At 41.7% G+C, this 19,822-nt stretch overlaps 1 protein-coding gene across 1 annotated transcript in view; it reads left to right on the top strand.

Moving 5' to 3' along the window:
• Positions 1 to 17,182, top strand: part of adamts17 (ADAM metallopeptidase with thrombospondin type 1 motif, 17) — a 126,553-nt gene extending 109,371 nt beyond the window's left edge. Inside the window, exons 23-24 of the mRNA XM_062390686.1 lie at positions 177 to 354; positions 14,652 to 17,182. Of these exons, the coding sequence (XP_062246670.1) occupies positions 177 to 354; positions 14,652 to 14,803 (330 nt within the window). The 3' untranslated portion in view covers positions 14,804 to 17,182. The remainder of the gene's footprint in view (positions 1 to 176; positions 355 to 14,651) is intronic.
• Positions 17,183 to 19,822: the final 2,640 nt, after the last annotated feature.

Genomic DNA, 19,822 nt, shown 5'->3' on the forward strand with positions numbered 1-19,822 from the left:
TTTGGTGGACTGATGACCTTTCTGATGTATTGCATTTGTTTAACCTTTAAAAAAAACAATAATTTTGTTCAACAGGATGTTTACTGTACAGTAAATACAAATGTAAGTGAACCAATGTAAGTGAACCAACCAACCTGGAAAACTGACACCTTCCATCTTTTAATCTGCTGTTACAGTGTTCGTCATCCTGTGGGAAGGGCCTTCAGTCACGGGTGGTCCAGTGTATGCACATAGTGACTGGTCGTCATGGTAATGACTGCCAAGTGACACTGAGACCACCAACCTACCGACCCTGCCACCATGGTGTCTGTAATGAGAAAATCAATGTGAACACCATCACCTCCCCCAGGCTAGGTGAGAAACTCGCCATGAATCTGTTTTACAGGTTAAAGCTGTTGTGGGTGGTTGTGTTTGACATTTTGTTGTGTGTCATTGTTGTGTTTACAGAAAAAAAAAGTTTACACATTGCCCTCTCAGCAACTCTGCTGTAGCTGAACGCTGTAGTTGTGTACTGTAAGAAAATGACGGGCTAGCCAGGGCTAGATTGTTAGCATGCTAACTTCATAAGGCCGGCTGCATATGGTTTTACATTTAAATAGTGTCTTTCTAGTCTTGATGACCACTCAAAGCACTTTACAATACAGTTTTATATATTCACCCATTCACACACACATTCATACAGTGCATCTATAAGAGCACTTTTTTGTTCTATGAAGGGGAATTCAGGGTTCAGCATCTTGCCAAAGGACACTTCGGCATGCAGATGGAGAAGACTGGGGATTGAACTGCCAACCTTCAGGTTGGAGGACGAACGCTCTATCCCTCAGCCACAGCCATATGCTTCTCTTCCTCTCACAACTTCATCCACTAACCCCTGGAAGGTTGCTGGTATTTTGTGAAAACCATGTGGCATCATCCAGAATCTGCACAGGCCACTTCACTATCGTAATACTGCCCCTGTTAAGTGCACACTTAACATAAGGAGCCAGGGCTACAGCTCTTTAGTGAGAGAGCTTTGTTACACCTGTAGACAGCATCTCTGCCTCTTGTGTCAGTTCAGGAACAAGTTAAACTGGAACTTGGCAGTTTTTGTCTTGGATGAGCTGCCTTGCCGGTGAATGTACACAAATCTTACATTTAGCGAGTTGTCTACATTCTTGGGTCAGAATAACTCTCTAGTATCATGGCTTCTGTCAACAGCCAATTCTGCCTCATTGGATCTCTGCTCCAATTAGTTACTTTGATGGACCTTGAGTCTAAGTGATCATAGTGTTCATAATCCAAACTCTCGTTTTATATTACATATTGGGGGATATTCAACCAAGGATACTCACCAGACTAGACTAAACACTGTTGAGGGGAGACAGGGTGGCTGCAGAACCCTCCAAGGGCTACTGATGGTCCTGTTGCACATCCTACTGGAGCTTAGCAAACCTGTGTTGGACTCTCTTCTGCCTCTCCCCCTGCTGCTTATGCTATTTTTCCTACCTTCATTTGGCCTGCTTCTTCTGCATCAAGGATCTCAGAAGGGTTGAGCAATGCTGCCTGCTCTACCCGATTGGTAATCTCAAACCTTTCCAAGTTGGCCCTCACTTGCTTCAATCAATCAATCAAATTTTATTTGTATAGCCCATATTCACAAATTACAATTCATCTCATAGGGCTTTAACAGGGTGTGACATCCTCTGTCCTTAACCCTCAGCAAGAGTAAGGAAAAACTACAAAAAAACCTTTTAACAGGGTAAAAATATGTAGAAACCTCAGAGAGAGCCACATGTGAGGGATCCCTCTCCCAGGACGGACAGAAGTGCAATAGATGCCACGTGCAGGAGAACATCATCAATAATCAAAGTCTCTAGCAGCATTGATGAGGGTAGACATCCCGAAGGACAACCCCAACATGACATGCCAAGCAGTCCCGCTGCAATCACAGTCCATGCTCAGCAACCATCTTGACCACGATCCACCATCCAGACCAGACGCCACTCCAGTCCTCAGTCACCGTCCACCGCCGCCCACCAGGACCCATCACAAGCCACCACCGCGGTCCTGGTCCACCGCCCGTGCCCAATGCCAACGCGACACAGGGTCCGCCACCTGCACCACGATCAGCCCACATGACTCAGAATCCGCCACACTGGATCCAACATTGCGATCCACAAACCGCAATCCATGGTGCGGCCACAGAGGCCCTGGATCTGCGGGTGATAAAGCAAAGGGATTCCGGGGAAGGGGGATAGGGATGGAGAAGAGGAAGGAGAAGCTGGAAAGAGAAGCTCCGTGTGTCATGTGTCATAAAATAGAACAAGTAACGTTCTGGCGCACTAATTTAGCTCTAACTATAAGCTTTATCAAAAAGGAAGGTTTTGAGCCTACTTTTAAACGAACAGATGGTGACTGCCTCCCGAACTGAAAGTGGTAGATTATTCCACAGCCGAGGTGCTTGATGGCTAAAAGCTCTGGCTCCTACTTTACTTTTAGAGAATTTAGGGACGACAAGTAGGCTTGAATTCTGGGAGCGGAGTGCTCTAGTGGGTTTATAAGGTATTAACAGCTCTTTAAGGTATAAAGGCGCTATATTATTAAGGGCCTTGAAGGTGAGGAGGAGAATTTTAAATTCTATTCTAGATTTAACTGGAAGCCAGTGTAGCGATGCTAATTTTGGAGAAATGTGCTCTCTTCTCTTTGTTCTCGTCAGGACACGTGCTGCGGCATTTTGGACAAGCTGTAGAGTCGACTTCCTGCTGGAGCCTGATAATAATGAATTACAATAGTCCAGTCTCGATGTAACAAAGGCGTGGACTAGTTTTTCTGCATCTTTTTGTGAAAGGACATGTCTAATTTTTGAAATATTACGCAAGTGGAAAAAGCGGTCCTAGAAATTTGTTTTAAGTGACTATTAAAGGATAAATCAGGATCGAAGATCAATCCCAAGTTCCTGACTGTTTCATTGGAAGCAATTGCAATGTCGTCTAGCGCAGCTATATCATTAGATAATGCATCTCTAAGGTGTTTGGGGCCAAGTATTATAACCTCTGTTTTGTCTGAGTTTAATAAGAGAAAATTGCGGGTCATCCAGGTTTTTATGTCCTTGAGACATGTTCGAAGTTTATTTAATTGATTACTTTGTTCAGGTTTTATTGATAAATATAACTGGGTGTCATCCGCATAGCAGTGGAAATTTACCGAGTGTGTCCTGATAATGTTTCCTAGTGCATATATAATGAGAATAAAAATTGGGCCAAGCACAGAGCCCTGTGGAACACCATGATTAACTTTGGTGCGCACAGATGACGCATCATTAATTTGCACAAATTGGGAGCGATCAGAAAAATACGATTTAAACCGGTTAAGGGCGGTTCCATTAATGTTAATTAACTGTTTCAGTCTTTGTAATAAAATTTGATGGTCAATTGTGTCGAATGCTGCACTGAGATCTAACAGAACGAGGACAGACACAAGTCCCTGATCTGAGGCTATTAAAAGGTCACAGTGACTTTTGCCAAGGCTGTCTCTGTACTGTGATTGGCTCTAAACCCCGATTGAAAGTCTTCATATATATTATTTTCCTGGAGAAACTCACACAGCTGATTGGCTACCACTTTTTCTAAGATTTTAGAAATGAAGGGGAGATTAGATATTGGCCTGTAATTGGCTAAAACCTCTGGGTCTAGGGTGGGTTTTTTGAGTAGGGGTTTGATGACAGCTATTTTAAAAGACTGTGGTACATAACCTGATGATAATGACAGATTGATAATGTTAAGTAACGAACTATCAATTAGGGGCAGAATTTCTTTAAGTAATTTGGTAGGAATGGGATCTAAGATACAGGTTGTTGGTTTAGAACCTGAGATTAATTTGGTAAACTGATCACGGGTGATCAGAGAGAAGCTGTCTAAGTAATGGGTAGGATTCTCAGCCGTTTCTGAGATCTCTGTTGTTGGGAGGGTATTAGTGCCAATTGAGGGCAGGAGATGGTTGATTTTATTTCTAATAGTTTGAATTTTATCATTAAAAAAGGTTATAAAGATATTGCTATTTAGGGATCGAGGAATACTGGGTTCGGTGGAGGTGTGACTCTCTGTCAGCCTGGCTACAGTGCTGAAGAGAAACCTGGGGTTGTTTTTATTCTCTTCTATTAGTTTTGAATAGTAGGCGGCTCTTGCTTTGTGGAGAGCCTTTTTATATTCTTTAACACTATTCTTCCAGTCTATTAGATTTTCAACATTGTTGCTGGAGCGCCACTTCCTTTCTAGTTTTCTTGATAATTGTTTTAACTCATTTGTCTGGGAATTATACCACGGAGCTAATTTACTATGTTTGACATTTTTCTTTTTTAGAGGCGCTATTGAGTCTAATGTTAATCGTAATGAGTCTGCAGAGCTATCGACGAGGTGGTCGATCTCAATGGAGCTCAGGGTATTAAAGAATTTGTTGTTTATATCTACTGCTAATACGGGTTTAAATGTAATTGGGATTATTTCCTTAAATTTAGCTACAGCACTATCAGGTAGACATCTAGAAAATGAATTTTTTATTAGTGGCATATATTCAGTTATTGAAAAATCAAAGGTTATTAAATTATGGTCTGATAGAACTGGATTGCGTGGAAGTACTGTTAAATTTTCAATTGCGACACCGTACGATAATACAAGGTCAAGTGTGTGGTTACCACAATGAGTAGGTTTGTGCACACACTGACTGAAACCAATAGAGTCTAGTATTGAAATAAATGCTACGCTAAGGCAATCTTTATTATTATCAACATGAATATTAAAGTCACCAACAATTATAATTTTATCGGTCTTTAGGACTAAGTTTGATTAAAAACTCAGGGAATTCCTTTAAAAATTCAGTATAAGCCCTGGGAGCACGGTAAACTACGGCAAATATGATTGGCTGTTGGTGGTTCCTGGATTGGCGTGGAAGACTAAGAACCAGACATTCAAATGACTTGTAGCTGAGTTTAGGTTTAGGATTAATTGATAGACTGGAGTTAAAAATAGCAGCAACTACACCTCCTCGCCCAATTTCTCTAGGAACCTGTGAATTGATATGACTGGGGGGAGTAGATTCATTTAGACTGACATAATCATCAGGATGCAGCCACGTCTCAGTGAGGGACAATAAATCTATGTTGTAATCAGAGACTATTTCATTAACTAAAAGAGCCTTTTTTGCCAGTGATCTAATGTTTAAAAGACCACATTTAAAAGTCTGGGTTTCCTGTATTGTTTCAGAGTTTGTTTTAATTTGTATTCAATTTTTGTGTGGAGTTCTCGCTCTGTTATTGTTTAATTTCAATAATTTAATCGGACGGTGACCAGACACAATCTCTATGGGGTTTTGTGACTGATCCAGAGGGAGCTGTTGTGCAATAGTAGGAGTAGAATTGACGTTGGCTTATTATTAATAATCATGAAATATGATTATTAAATTAACAATTATTTATTAAAAATAATCAAAAATGATAAAGCTATTAATTAAGAACAGTAACACATTTAATTAGAAATGATACGGTTATCCATTAATAATAGTTAAAATAATTAATGAAAACAATAAAATTATCAATTAAGAATAATACAAATCTGTAATCATTGCTTATTGTCGCGGGGCACCACCCTGGTTACAGGGACCAACAATTCAATCTTTAAATATCAGTCTCATAATGATAAATGTCAAATCAATAATCTCAATATTTAATATTAATAATTATTTAATTAACAGTGAAGGCTTCTAAGTTCGAGCACAGGCAATCATAATCCAGCTGCAATCACATACATATGCACAAATAATCACAGACTACAGATACTTTAATTACAAAAGCATTTATTAAAAAGGGGAAATAAAGTTAGTGTTATTTAATGTTTCATCATTTTAACAAACTCCGATATTTCAAAGATAAACACAGCAGCGGCACTTATCACAAGTCAGAAAGTACATGTAAAACCGGCGGTCTACCTATGTATGTCTGTCATGGTATGCGTGTGTGTCTGTGTCAAAGTGTCTCTCTGTGTGTGTGTGTCTATGTGGGTGCATGTGAAATACAGTTAGTGTTATTTAATGATTCATCATTTTAACAAACTCCCATATTTCAAAGATAACAACAGCAGCCGCTTATCACAATTTAGAAAACACATGTATTCATCCGTGGTCTAGATGGTTGCTGAGCATGGACTGTGCTTCATCAATGCTGCTAGAGACTTTGATTATTGATGATGTTCTCCTGCACGTGGCATCTATTGCACTTCTGTCCGTCCTGGGAGAGGGATCCCTCACATGTGGCTCTCTCTGAGGTTTCTACATATTTTTACCCTGTTAAAAGGGTTTTTTGTAGTTTTTCCTTACTCTTGCTGAGGGTTAAGGACAGAGGATGTCACACCCTGTTAAAGCCCTATGAGATGAATTGTAATTTGTGAATATGGGCTATACAAATAAAATTTGATTGATGATTGATCTATGTGTATCTGTGTGTGTGTATCTGTCTGTGTCTATCAATGTGTCTCTGTGTCTGTGTGTGAGAGAGAGAGAGAGAGAGAGAGAGAGAAAAAGAAGGGGGGCGTGGCGATGACGAAGTCACGTCACATCTAAGATGGCGGCCGATCATGATTCGTGGAACCCAGGCCTAAAAACTCTCAAAATGGCGAATTGACTACAAAACAAGATGGCAGAGCCGTTATGAATTTAGAGCCAGAATGGGAGGAGAGTGAGAGAGGAGGCGTGGCAATAATAGACTCAAAATGGTGGTTTAACTTGCGTTCTTCAAAATGGAGTCTATGTTAATGACACCATGTGGCCGGAGCTCACACTGGTGGTCACATGAATTACACAAAGGGATTTTCAGACAAAGAGAATTCTTTGTCTCTGCTTTGGCGTTCGGCCGCATGGCTTCCAGATGTGTCCAGCCTCTCTGAATATAGATTTAACTATGTCACATGAACTGTATTCTAAATACAGATCGGATGTGTGTATAGGTCGGTTTAGAAGGAGAGAGAGAGAATACAAGGAGAGAGCAAAGCTCTCTAAAAGCACCGTCAGAGACAAGTTACATTTACTTTACCACTCAGCACCCAAGTGGCGTTGTGTGCTGAGGTTTGACCGGTAAAGTATCTTCAACGTTGTTCAAACGGTCACAATGAGCTGGAGACGCTGCTCACGGCGCTTAAAAACTATGGCACAAGGCCGTAACCGGAAACCGGAAGTGGCGAATAGCCGCTAAAACACTGGAGACTCTGCGGTCTCATACAAAACAAATACATTCAAGTATTAAAACAATACGCTACGTATTAGATTAACATCTGCCCAGACAATAAAGCCTCTTACTGTGACCTTCACGGTGTTGCATGCGCGTGTCGCGCGGATATTTCGGAAGTCCAGTGAATAATCGTGGCCGCTCAAGCTCTGTTGCGCTGGTTCCTCTGTCGCAGCGGCGTCGGCTGGGCCGAATAGGAGTAGATTCGTCTTGCTCCTCAACGGGATGAACATCGTCCTTCTTCAGGGATTTGGAGGTCGTGCTCCTCAGCGGAATGAATCTCGCGCTTCTGCAGGGGACGGCTGTGGAAGCCGTTTGTAGATTGTTGGGAAAAGAAAGTAAAGTCCGTGGGGAAAGTGAAACAGTCTGAGATTGTTCCGCGTGCAATTTCCTGTTTGGTCTTTTCAAGTTAAAACAGCAAAAGTCCTTTTGAAAATAAAAACGTCGACTGAGATAAAAGACAATGAAAGAAATGAAAGAAAATAATTAAGGTTACCCCCTTTAGCAACTAAAACAGCTGGGAGGCCCCGAAGGGGCCTCATGATGTCTTCAGAGCAGGGTAAAAATGGCCGCGAGCATTGATGTCTCAGTGGTTTTATTCTACCTGAGAGGTTCTGCCTCCTTGAGGTGCTGGTCATGGGATGATGCTGGCTTTTAGCCAATTGAGTGTCAGAGGTCAAAGGAGAGTGGGAGGGGCCAGGAGCAGAGCAGGGGTTTCTGGGGAGACCCCAGGGATTAAGTTAACACCAGAAGATACAATCTCCATGCTGGATCTTAGAGGGAGACTTTAGCTGGCTTAATCTTGGCTCAAAGGCCCCGCTTTTACGACCCATTGTGTGTGGATCCTACCACATGGTTAGTTCTGTAGGGACTCTTGCCCAACAGTCCCCCTTTTGGTCTGGAGAGTGGGCTGTGACCCCGGTCTCCAGGGCAAACTATGGTCGAGAGTCCAGTGATAATCCATGAGAGGTAATCCTTGAGTGGAGTTGAAGCATTGAAAGTTAGTTCATTATGAGGCAGAGAGGCATAAATGTCTTCGAGGCATGAGTCTAAACAGAGAGAGGTAATTGTCTGGGCAGACAGGCTAACTAACATATATTCTAAAACACGGCACACATTTTCAATTTCACATAATGCTTATCAGCAGTTATTGTTAAAATACCAAATGAATTTCGGTGAAGAGTGAAATGAAAGAAAAGTGGAAAAACAAACAGAAGAAAATGTTTGAGTAGGTGCTGGTGTTTTGAGGTAAACATGTGTTATCCTGTCAAACCAAAACATTTAGAACGGCAAGTCACGTTCTGTTGTTCGCTAATCTGTGAATTTATGATAAATCCTATTTCTAGGTTTTCAGATCTACAGATATTGGAATTTCACTGCCAAGACTGAATTGCCAAGTGTACCCGTGAGGGCTGCACAACCGTAGTGGTAACGACTTCAAAATCCTCAACGAGGTCTAAGGAGGTTCACTACCTGAACTATGTTATACAATTTACTGACAGAGGGTCTAAAGCATGCAGCTACTGATGGAGTGAGTGGTTTGAGCGGTTTTTGTTTTAAAATTTTTTTTTTAAATTGGGATTTCTTCCCCCCCCCTTTTCAGATGTGGAGGTGAGAGGGGGTTTCTGGCAGCGCCTTGGTCCTTCCCCGTCATTGAAGTCATCTTTGGGAGTGGAGAAGGAGGGCGTCTGCTCCTTGTTTCGCCAACGGGGTTCAGTGTCTGGTCTCTCAGTGGAGCCTGGAGGAACACGTGGCACAATGTCTTCTCATTGCTTCATCCACACATCTCCGTATTTACTCCTCTGTCCCAGGATGCATCCCCTGTGTTGGATTTCGGTCACCACATCTATACTCCTGGTACTGATAGGGTTTCCGTCTGTTCCAGCCCCTGCTTCTCTGTTGAGAGGGATTCAGGTGCTGAGGTCGAAACTGTTTGTGGGGCTGGTTGAAATCCTCACCCCCTTGGTTTTGTGGGGCGCCCTGCTGGAAGGGTCGCTGTTCCTGGTTCTCTTTGCTGGGGTTCATCTTGGCGTGGGGAAAGTTGTCATCTTCCAGCGCCGGGTCCACATTTAGTTGGATTTGAACTGCCAGAACCACGGTGTCGTCTTCGTTGAACCCTCGGTTGTCTGGGTCGAAGCGATAAATGTCTTTTTTCTTTTTTTTTTAAGGGGCTCTAGCTGCCGGGTGCAGATTTCCTCTCTTTGAGGGGGTGCTGAGTCATCAGGGTCTTCTGACTCGTGTGTGCCACAGTGTTCATCTTTGTGGCCACCATCTCTTGCACCGGGAGTGGAGGACCATCCAGGACGCGACCGTGAGTCATGGTGCGCCCCTGCCTGAGTGGCAGACTGGGAATCTCCTTCAGCCCTCCAGGACGGATTCCTTCCGTCGTTGTGGTGTGGATCAGCATGGCTCCGTGCAGGACGTGTTCCTTCTGGCTGGAGTGGATGCTGTGTGTCCGCTGGAAAGGCATTTGGAGTGCCTCATAGCGGTCCCAGGTCACTGCACGTCTAGGGGTTGAGTCCAGCCCCCCCCCCCCCTTTTGTGTCGAGGGGGTTGGAGCGGGCGACTGCTGGGTGTGTCTGGCTCTCGAGAGCAAAGCTTCCTCTGCATGAGGGTTGCGTAGCTGTGCTCGCAGCTTTTCTCCCAGTGTCTCTGTTCCGCCGGAAATGACGTCAGCTCCTGGCCCTGTCATCAGGGATATCAGCTCGAGGGGGGGGGCAGCTCTGTCTGACTGTGCCCCCCTTTCTGCTGACCTTTGACCTTCGCGTGCAGAGTTTCGTGCTCCGGCACCGCCTGGTCCTGTTCTGTGCGGGTCTCGATGATATGCCGCAGGTGGGAGTTTTTCTCCTGCTCCGCTCGACATGCTGCTTGCATGGCCTGGAGCTCCTTCGCATGTTCTTGGGCCTGCAGCTCGGCTCTCTGCTGGTAGAGGAGTGTCAGTTGACCCAGAGCATGGGGTATTTTTGGATGCGGGCCAGTGGGGTTGATCAGGTGAATGGACAGTTCTTTAATCTTATGATCGCAGGTACTTAAATCATACTCACTCAACTCACTCACCGCATCATTAGAAAAATTTATCAGACTGCTACAGTCTCTTATAGGACGTCTGGTCCTGAGGGAGCAGTTGCCACATGGTGTTACATGCTACTCATCTTCTGAGTGCGAAAAGGCACCTGGTGGACTGCTCACGCCTGCTTAGAAAAAGTGGGTAAAACACTTAATTAAAACTACACAACAAGATGCAGAGGTGAGCTTCACCCTGTGTCTATATAGTGTCACTGAAGGATAGCTCGATGGCTCAATCCTTAAGACCTAGTTGGTTAACCAACAAATCTCAACAAAACAAGTCTCTCAAATCTAGTTTGTTTCCTTAAAATTTAAAAAAAAACATGCAGAAAATCTCCTATAAAAATAACTAACTACTGAAACGCAGTTAGCAACCAACCATAATTTCACAAAAGTCTGTTTAGCAAAGGGAATTAAGAATGAAGAAAATTCAAAAAGAAATGAGTTCTAAACCTGTTTCTCTCTTCAAAAATTAATCATAATTATTGTGCATTGAAATGACACAACCACTGATATGCTATAAGCAACCAATCACGTATACACAAGGCACTAGTATACCTGCTTGGGACAGGTGCAACGGGATTAAAAATAAAACTTTCAAAGAGAAATTAATTTCCAAAATTCTTTCTTTTCCTTATTATTTATGATTATTTGTGCATCGAGAACACAAACACCGCTTGCAATCTGCAGCCAACCATGGATACACCAGGCACTGGTATACCGGTTTGCTAAAGGTTCAAATGTATTAAAAATAAAACTTTGCAAAGAAGAAATTTCGAAAATTTCTTTCTTCTTTAACAACGAATCATGATCAATTCAGAATGAGAGGCAGAAAAAAAAAATAATAATTTTTCAAAAAAAAAATGTTTTTATTTCTGGGGAAAATGAATCTGGATTATTGTACACAGTATTATGATACAGCTGGAGTTAGATTGCCTCACACGGGCTGCACCATTTATGTTAATTAGGTGCAGCGTTCCGCCCTCACACGGGGATCCATTTATGTTGTGCAATAGTAGGAGTAGAATTGACGTTGGCTTATTATTAATAATCATGAAATATGATTATTAAATTAACAATTATTTATTAAAAATAATCAAAAATGATAAAGCTATTAATTAAGAACAGTAACACATTTAATTAGAAATGATACGGTTATCCATTAATAATAGTTAAAATAATTAATGAAAACAATAAAATTATCAATTAAGAATAATACAAATCTGTAATCATTGCTTATTGTCGCGGGGCACCACCCTGGTTACAGGGACCAACAATTCAATCTTTAAATATCAGTCTCATAATGATAAATGTCAAATCAATAATCTCAATATTTAATATTAATAATTATTTAATTAACAGTGAAGGCTTCTAAGTTCGAGCACAGGCAATCATAATCCAGCTGCAATCACATACATATGCACAAATAATCACAGACTACAGATACTTTAATTACAAAAGCATTTATTAAAAAGGGGAAATAAAGTTAGTGTTATTTAATGTTTCATCATTTTAACAAACTCCGATATTTCAAAGATAAACACAGCAGCGGCACTTATCACAAGTCAGAAAGTACATGTAAAACCGGCGGTCTACCTATGTATGTCTGTCATGGTATGCGTGTGTGTCTGTGTCAAAGTGTCTCTCTGTGTGTGTGTGTCTATGTGGGTGCATGTGAAATACAGTTAGTGTTATTTAATGATTCATCATTTTAACAAACTCCCATATTTCAAAGATAACAACAGCAGCCGCTTATCACAATTTAGAAAACACATGTATTCATCTATGTGTATCTGTGTGTGTGTATCTGTCTGTGTCTATCAATGTGTCTCTGTGTCTGTGTGTGAGAGAGAGAGAGAGAGAGAGAGAGAGAAAAAGAAGGGGGGCGTGGCGATGACGAAGTCACGTCACATCTAAGATGGCGGCCGATCATGATTCGTGGAACCCAGGCCTAAAAACTCTCAAAATGGCGAATTGACTACAAAACAAGATGGCAGAGCCGTTATGAATTTAGAGCCAGAATGGGAGGAGAGTGAGAGAGGAGGCGTGGCAATAATAGACTCAAAATGGTGGTTTAACTTGCGTTCTTCAAAATGGAGTCTATGTTAATGACACCATGTGGCCGGAGCTCACACTGGTGGTCACATGAATTACACAAAGGGATTTTCAGACAAAGAGAATTCTTTGTCTCTGCTTTGGCGTTCGGCCGCATGGCTTCCAGATGTGTCCAGCCTCTCTGAATATAGATTTAACTATGTCACATGAACTGTATTCTAAATATAGATCGGATGTGTGTATAGGTCGGTTTAGAAGGAGAGAGAGAGAATACAAGGAGAGAGCAAAGCTCTCTAAAAGCACCGTCAGAGACAAGTTACATTTACTTTACCACTCAGCACCCAAGTGGCGTTGTGTGCTGAGGTTTGACCGGTAAAGTATCTTCAACGTTGTTCAAACGGTCACAATGAGCTGGAGACGCTGCTCACGGCGCTTAAAAACTATGGCACAAGGCCGTAACCGGAAACCGGAAGTGGCGAATAGCCGCTAAAACACTGGAGACTCTGCGGTCTCATACAAAACAGATACATTCAAGTATTAAAACAATACGCTACGTATTAGATTAACATCTGCCCAGACAATAAAGCCTCTTACTGTGACCTTCACGGTGTTGCATGCGCGTGTCGCGCGGATATTTCGGAAGTCCAGTGAATAATCGTGGCCGCTCAAGCTCTGTTGCGCTGGTTCCTCTGTCGCAGCGGCGTCGGCTGGGCCGAATAGGAGTAGATTCGTCTTGCTCCTCAACGGGATGAACATCGTCCTTCTTCAGGGATGTGGAGGTCGTGCTCCTCAGCGGAATGAATCTCGCGCTTCTGCAGGGGACGGCTGTGGAAGCCGTTTGTAGATTGTTGGGAAAAGAAAGTAAAGTCCGTGGGGAAAGTGAAACAGTCTGAGATTGTTCCGCGTGCAATTTCCTGTTTGGTCTTTTCAAGTTAAAACAGCAAAAGTCCTTTTGAAAATAAAAACGTCGACTGAGATAAAAGACAATGAAAGAAATGAAAGAAAATAATTAAGGTTACCCCCTTTAGCAACTAAAACAGCTGGGAGGCCCCGAAGGGGCCTCATGATGTCTTCAGAGCAGGGTAAAAATGGCTGCGAGCATTGATGTCTCAGTGGTTTTATTCTACCTGAGAGGTTCTGCCTCCTTGAGGTGCTGGTCATGGGATGATGCTGGCTTTTAGCCAATTGAGTGTCAGAGGTCAAAGGAGAGTGGGAGGGGCCAGGAGCAGAGCAGGGGTTTCTGGGGAGACCCCAGGGATTAAGTTAACACCAGAAGATACAATCTCCATGCTGGATCTTAGAGGGAGACTTTAGCTGGCTTAATCTTGGCTCAAAGGCCCCGCTTTTACGACCCATTGTGTGTGGATCCTACCACATGGTTAGTTCTGTAGGGACTCTTGCCCAACAGAGCGCAGAGAAGTGTTTAGCACTGCAGCTCTGCTTCCTGGTCCCAACTATGGGTTGTCATGTTATAGACTTAGTAATATTCCTAGATAAGAGAGCTGCTCCATCCCAAGTGGGATGAACACCGTCTCTCCTAACAAGACCAGGTTTTCTCAAAAAAGTTAGCCAATTATCTATAAAGCCCACGCCGTTTACAGGACACCACCTCGACAGCCAGCGGTTAAAAGACAACATGCGGCTAAACATGTCATCACCTGTTGTATTAGGGAGCGGGCCAGAGAAAACTACTGTGTCCGACATCGTTTTAGCAAAAGCACACACCGGCTTGAAGCCGTTTACTTCTTGTAGACATTTTCCTAACTTCTTCCAGTCTGGAAGACACCTGTCGCTGCAAGTTATAGGGAAGCCGGAGTGACCTGCATGAAGTTATCTGTTTGCAAGTAGCACCATGATTTAATTTAATTAAAATTAAGAAAAAAAAAAAAACATATGGTAAAGTTATCTGCTGATAAATCAACTTACAGTAAGTAGTAGTAATGCTATAACAATATAATTAACAATGCTATAATAATGTTCATCACAAACAAAGCCATGATTGTGGGAACGTGTTTGCAAGGCTACACATAGCTGATGTAATATTTTCTGAAACAATTAACAAACACAGACAGAACTTTGTAGTGATTTTGAAGTGTTCGTTGTGTAATTGGGGGAAAGATTGTGTGTTATCACCAACTGTGTCACACAGTGGCAAAACACTAGTTTGGCTTTGGAAGGTAATAACAAACCAAGCATTTAGTTTTGCAGTTTGTGGAACTTATGAAACATCACACCTGAATACTGACTTGCTGTCTTTGTCTCATTTCACCCTCCTCAGCTGCTTTGACCTACAAATGTATGGGGGACCAGTGGACAGTGTACTGTCGCGTGATACGAGAGAAGAACCTCTGTCAGGACATGAGGTGGTACCAGCGCTGCTGTGAAACTTGTAGGGACTTTTATGCCAAGAAAATACTGCACAGGAGCTAATGACCAAATACACCCACTTTCCTCTGAATAGCGCTACATTTTGAAAATGTTTTTAATATTAATAAGAAAACAATTTTTTTTATTATTGATGGAACTTTTTGTATTTAAAAAAATTTAAAGGCAAGTACACAAGTGTTCATTTGAAATGGGCATATAAGCTTCTAGTTTGGTGAAGACTTGAAAATGTCCAATGTTTCTTTTGCTGTACACCAAAACAATTCTAAACAAAAGGAGTCTATGGAAAACCATCCAGACAGCTGTATTTCACATAAATGAAAATACACGCTTGAAGTTGACTAGCAGGTCTATGTGATATCATAGGGCTGAGCCAGAACTTTTTCTCCTCCAATCTTTTTTAATTATTTTCTCCATTGTATCTCTTTTTTTCTCTGTGCTGTACTGTATTATAGCTAATTGTTGCAAGTTGCAAATATGTTTATATATTGGTAAACTTACGTGCTTACATTTGTATTAAGTATACTGTAATAATATGTAAGATCAGGAGACATGTGAAAAAAAATGTAGAATGACAGTAATTAAACCAAGCCAAAGATAAGAGACCCACTGATCCACTGGTCTGTTTAACGGCTGTGGATAGCCCATGTAGCAGAACATTATTGAACTTTCATTCTAAGGGCACCATACACGGTAGTTTTTGTCCTTCCACTTGATGGATTTAAATCTATTTTGCCTCCAATGTTACTCTGTTTACTCTAAGATTGATTTAACTTCATCACTTATATCAACTGTACCTCTCAGTCCAAAATCCTGTTTTGCAATATTATCTCATTTAAATTTAGATGCCATTTTACAAACATCTTTTTTTTACTTAGGCACATGTATGCATCTCTGCTAGCCAGATCACCATCTGGCTTCACACCAATCAGGGTCAACTTTGCTTAAGTCCAGGGGGTGGTGCTAATGCACCTGAAGAGTAGTTGAAGAGTATCTGCTGCACTCCAGCAGTTTACTTCATCCTCTCAACACCCTGAACAAATCAGATCACTACAGTTTCACAGGCAGTTAAATTGCCTTGAAAACCAGCATGATTTTGTATTTAAACATAGATATGATCAAATTTAAAGTCAAATTCTTAATTCACATATACGTGTACATATAAACTTGTAAGGATCGGATCACACATTGTGGTATAAGCTCTCAGAGTGGTGTAAATTATATGTATAATACATCAATTCTGCAACTTCTCACCTTGTCACTAAGTTGTAGTGGGCTGTTGGCTGGGACATAATCTCAGATCTTTTGTATTATTATGGAGTTTTACATTTTTAAAGACCCTCAAATGGGAAAAGGTATAAAAGTTTTTCTATACAGAGCCTATAGTCCTCTGGTGCTTTTCTGCATTGAGCATCACACAGGCCAGTGGTAAAAGATGCAGTAGAGACACTTAATTAAATAAAAATCCATCTAACTTGTATGAGAGGTCCCCTAACTGCTTGTTTCTGTTGCCTCAAGTTGCCAGTCACACAGATGAGCTATTCCTTCGCAAAAGAAAAACCTTTGAAGCTCCAGGAAGCATCTCATTAAGAGACTCCTGATTGCTACGGACCACAGTATGATGACGTGACCAAAACCGGTAGCTGAGCTATCTCTATTACTGGCAAGCTAGGCAGATGAATTTATACAAGTTGGCTGTTAATATTGAGTGGAAATGGAGTTCCCCGAGCAATGGCTTTGTTTGTCACTGCTTTAAATATTGTTTTCAGATGGTTTTTCCTTCTGCGTAAAACTGACACTAAAGGCCTGGAGGAAAACTGGTTGTAGTAATCTTTAAATGGTCAAATGTCAAATACTTCATATCTTGTTTTGTGTGTATGTGTGTGTTGTAATACAAAAGGCCTCAGTCTTTTCTAAGGTGCTATCTAATGACCTGTTTCACTATTGTGGAATTCAGCTTAGGAAGGTCCTCTCTTCATTGTTAACTGTTATTGGTTTTTGTATGTTGTATTTTTATTTAACAACATTGGCTTTTCTTGATGAATCTTTTATGCTTATATATTGAAAACATGCATAATTATACATGGACTGTACGTTTTTTGTTGCAGTGTGTTTGTTACATAAACTGCCATCATGTGTATTTTATGGTGCTGATTTGGAACTGACTTGATAATCTTTTTTTAGAGGGATTTAACCATTTGTCTGTTGTTCTGTGCAGTCAAAATATATATGTACTGTTGTCTGCTCTGTGTCACCTATTCTTCAGACCATTTTGAGCAAGAAGCTGAACGATTTAATCTACTCAACTACTGTAAAGTGATTCTCTTTTATTTTGTTAAATAATAAATTATGTGATTGTACTTGTAAAAAAGAAATTACCCACTGAGATATGTGGATGATACAATTAAAGCAGAATGAAGACTGCTCTCCTCTTCCTGTTCTCACAACAAACTGCTTTACACTGTAAAAATACATAAACGTATAACTTATTGTGACAAAGTATCCAACATAGATAAAGGCTGTTCATGATTTATGTTATTCATTGATAGATAGTACTTTTCCTCACTCTTCATGAAGATTGAATGAGGCAATGAGATTCAGCTCAAAATCTGGAAAAAATGTAGTTCATTATGTGGTTTTAAGGGTCAGGTTTGCGTCTCATTAGTTCATTAGTTTTTAACCTTTTCAACTTGATTTAAATTCTGCATTTATATGAAAACCTTACAAATACTGTATACTATGAAACTCTGTGATGAGTCAGTTGTAATAATGTGGACTCCCAGTATTCATATTTAATGATGTGTTGATCCATTATAAGGACATGCTAACATTTCGATAAACTGAAGAGTTTTGAACATGAGATTAAGGGTGACATCAAAGTTTATGTAATATAGTAGATAAACTGTAGCTTTTATTTTTCGTATGGTAAATGGTCTGTATTTATATAGCGCTTTTTTTCATTTTGATGACCACTCTTTACAGCACAGTTTTCTTCCATTCACTCACTCCCACATACAGTGCATCAATCTGCACTTTTTCTTTGAGAGTAGAGGACGCTCGCTCTACCCCCTTAGCCCTACTGATAGATTGGCCTCAGGAATGTGGCCATATCACTGATCAGATGTGGGTGGAGGGATTTGACAAGTGAAGCTGATGGAGAGAATCAGATCAGGATTACACAGTACCAACGTTAACTTCTGGTCTCCTTGATGCATCAAGTGTACAATGAAACCTTTTGCATAAGACATCAGCTGCTGCCTAAGTTCACCTCATCACCAGCTTCCAGAAAACTTCCATCACATTCTGTTAGCAAGCAGCAATATTGGCAACATAAACAAGTCCAGTATTGCACATGTTTTTTTCTCCACCTGATGAAGGTAAGGGCAATATTCGCACTCTTTTAGCTCTGAGCTCCTGAGGTCACGCAAGCTCTCAATGCTCCAATATGTTCTTTTTTTATTTTCCTTTCCATTGTTATTTCTATTCGACACTGGCTCTGCATCGTCTTTGTATACACAATTTTTATGTTTAACTATATTTTTAGACTTAGTACTTGATTGTTTTATTGTACTGTACTTTATTGTATATTGTGTTACATAAACTGCAAGCTGGCACAATAATTTCCCTCAGGACTTATAAAATCTTGTCTTGTCATATCTTCACCAGCTAGTTTCACTGGATCTGTCTGCTGGAGGCGGGCTGAAGCCGGCTTTCTTTAACAGGTTTGAGTTTGGAGACATGGAATGTTGGATGGACCCCCATGGCTGAGACGGACTGCAGCAGGGTTAATAACCCTGGCAATTGACGGGTCACGATAAACTCCTTAGTGTCCTTCTCCATGGAACCCCACCAGAAGCGTTGCCTCAACAGAGCTAGTGTGCGTCTAACCCCTGGGTGACATGCAAGGCGAGAAGAGTGTCCCCACTGGAGTACCTGGGAAAGGAGATTCACAGGGACAAACAGACGATTTTCAGGGCAAGCACTGGGCGCTGGGTGATCTGCCTGACCCTGCTTCACCACATCTTCAATGTCCCAGGTTACAACGCCGATGACCACCTTGGAGGGGAGGATACTTTCAGTTGATGACAGGACAGGGCATCAGGCTTGACATTTTTTTATCCTGGGCGGTAAGAGAGGGAAAAGTCAAAACGATTAAAGAATAATGCCCACCTGGCCTGACAGGAACTCAGTCATTTGCCTAATCAGATGTACTCCAAGTTCTTATGGTCTGTCGAAACCACAAACAGCTGCTACGCCACCTCTAACCAGTGCCTCCACTCTTCCAGGGCCATCTTGACTGCCAACCGCTCTCTATTTCTGATGTCATAGTGTTGTACGGCTGGTGAAACTTGCGGGAGAAAAAAGCACATGGGTGCATCTTGTGGTCCTCTGCTGACCGCTGGGAGAGGACTGCTCACACCCCAGAGTCCGATGCGTCCACCTCAACAATAAACTGGCGCTCTGGGTCTGGAAATACAGGGATGGGAGTAGACAAGAAGCGTGATTTCTACTCACCAATTGCTCTTTCTGCAGCAGAGGACCACTGGAAGGGAGTTTCTGGGAGGTGAGAGCTGTTAGAGGAGCCGCCACTAAGCTATAGTTGCGGATGAAACAACAGTAGAAATTGACAGACCCCAGGAACTGCTGAAGGTTCTTTCGAGTGGTGGGGTTAGACCAGGATTTTTCAACCGGGGTCTGCATCCCCCGGTGGTCCGCGACGGCATTGCAGGGGGTCCGCAAAATTCACATTTCCAGATTACTCTTGAATATCGAGAAAAATATATAAATAAGAAAAATATCACTAAAATAATATAAAGGTGATGATGGAAACCTTGAAACCGGCTTCGGGCTTGAGACTCCGCTTGTTGTTGTATATAACCCATTCAATGTCGGGGTTCGGGGGTAAATGATGATGGTCGTCATAGCCATCCCCCACCCCTCTCTTTCTCTCTCTGTCTGTGCGCTTGTAGTGGGGGGGCAGATGGGGACTTTACATTTACCGGTAGCTGAAATTAATTGTACTTCCAGTTGCAGTCATTTAAAGAATAAAGCATAGACTTCAGA

Source organism: Platichthys flesus, chromosome 1, assembly GCF_949316205.1.
Source record: "Platichthys flesus chromosome 1, fPlaFle2.1, whole genome shotgun sequence".
NCBI lineage: Eukaryota > Metazoa > Chordata > Actinopteri > Pleuronectiformes > Pleuronectidae > Platichthys > Platichthys flesus.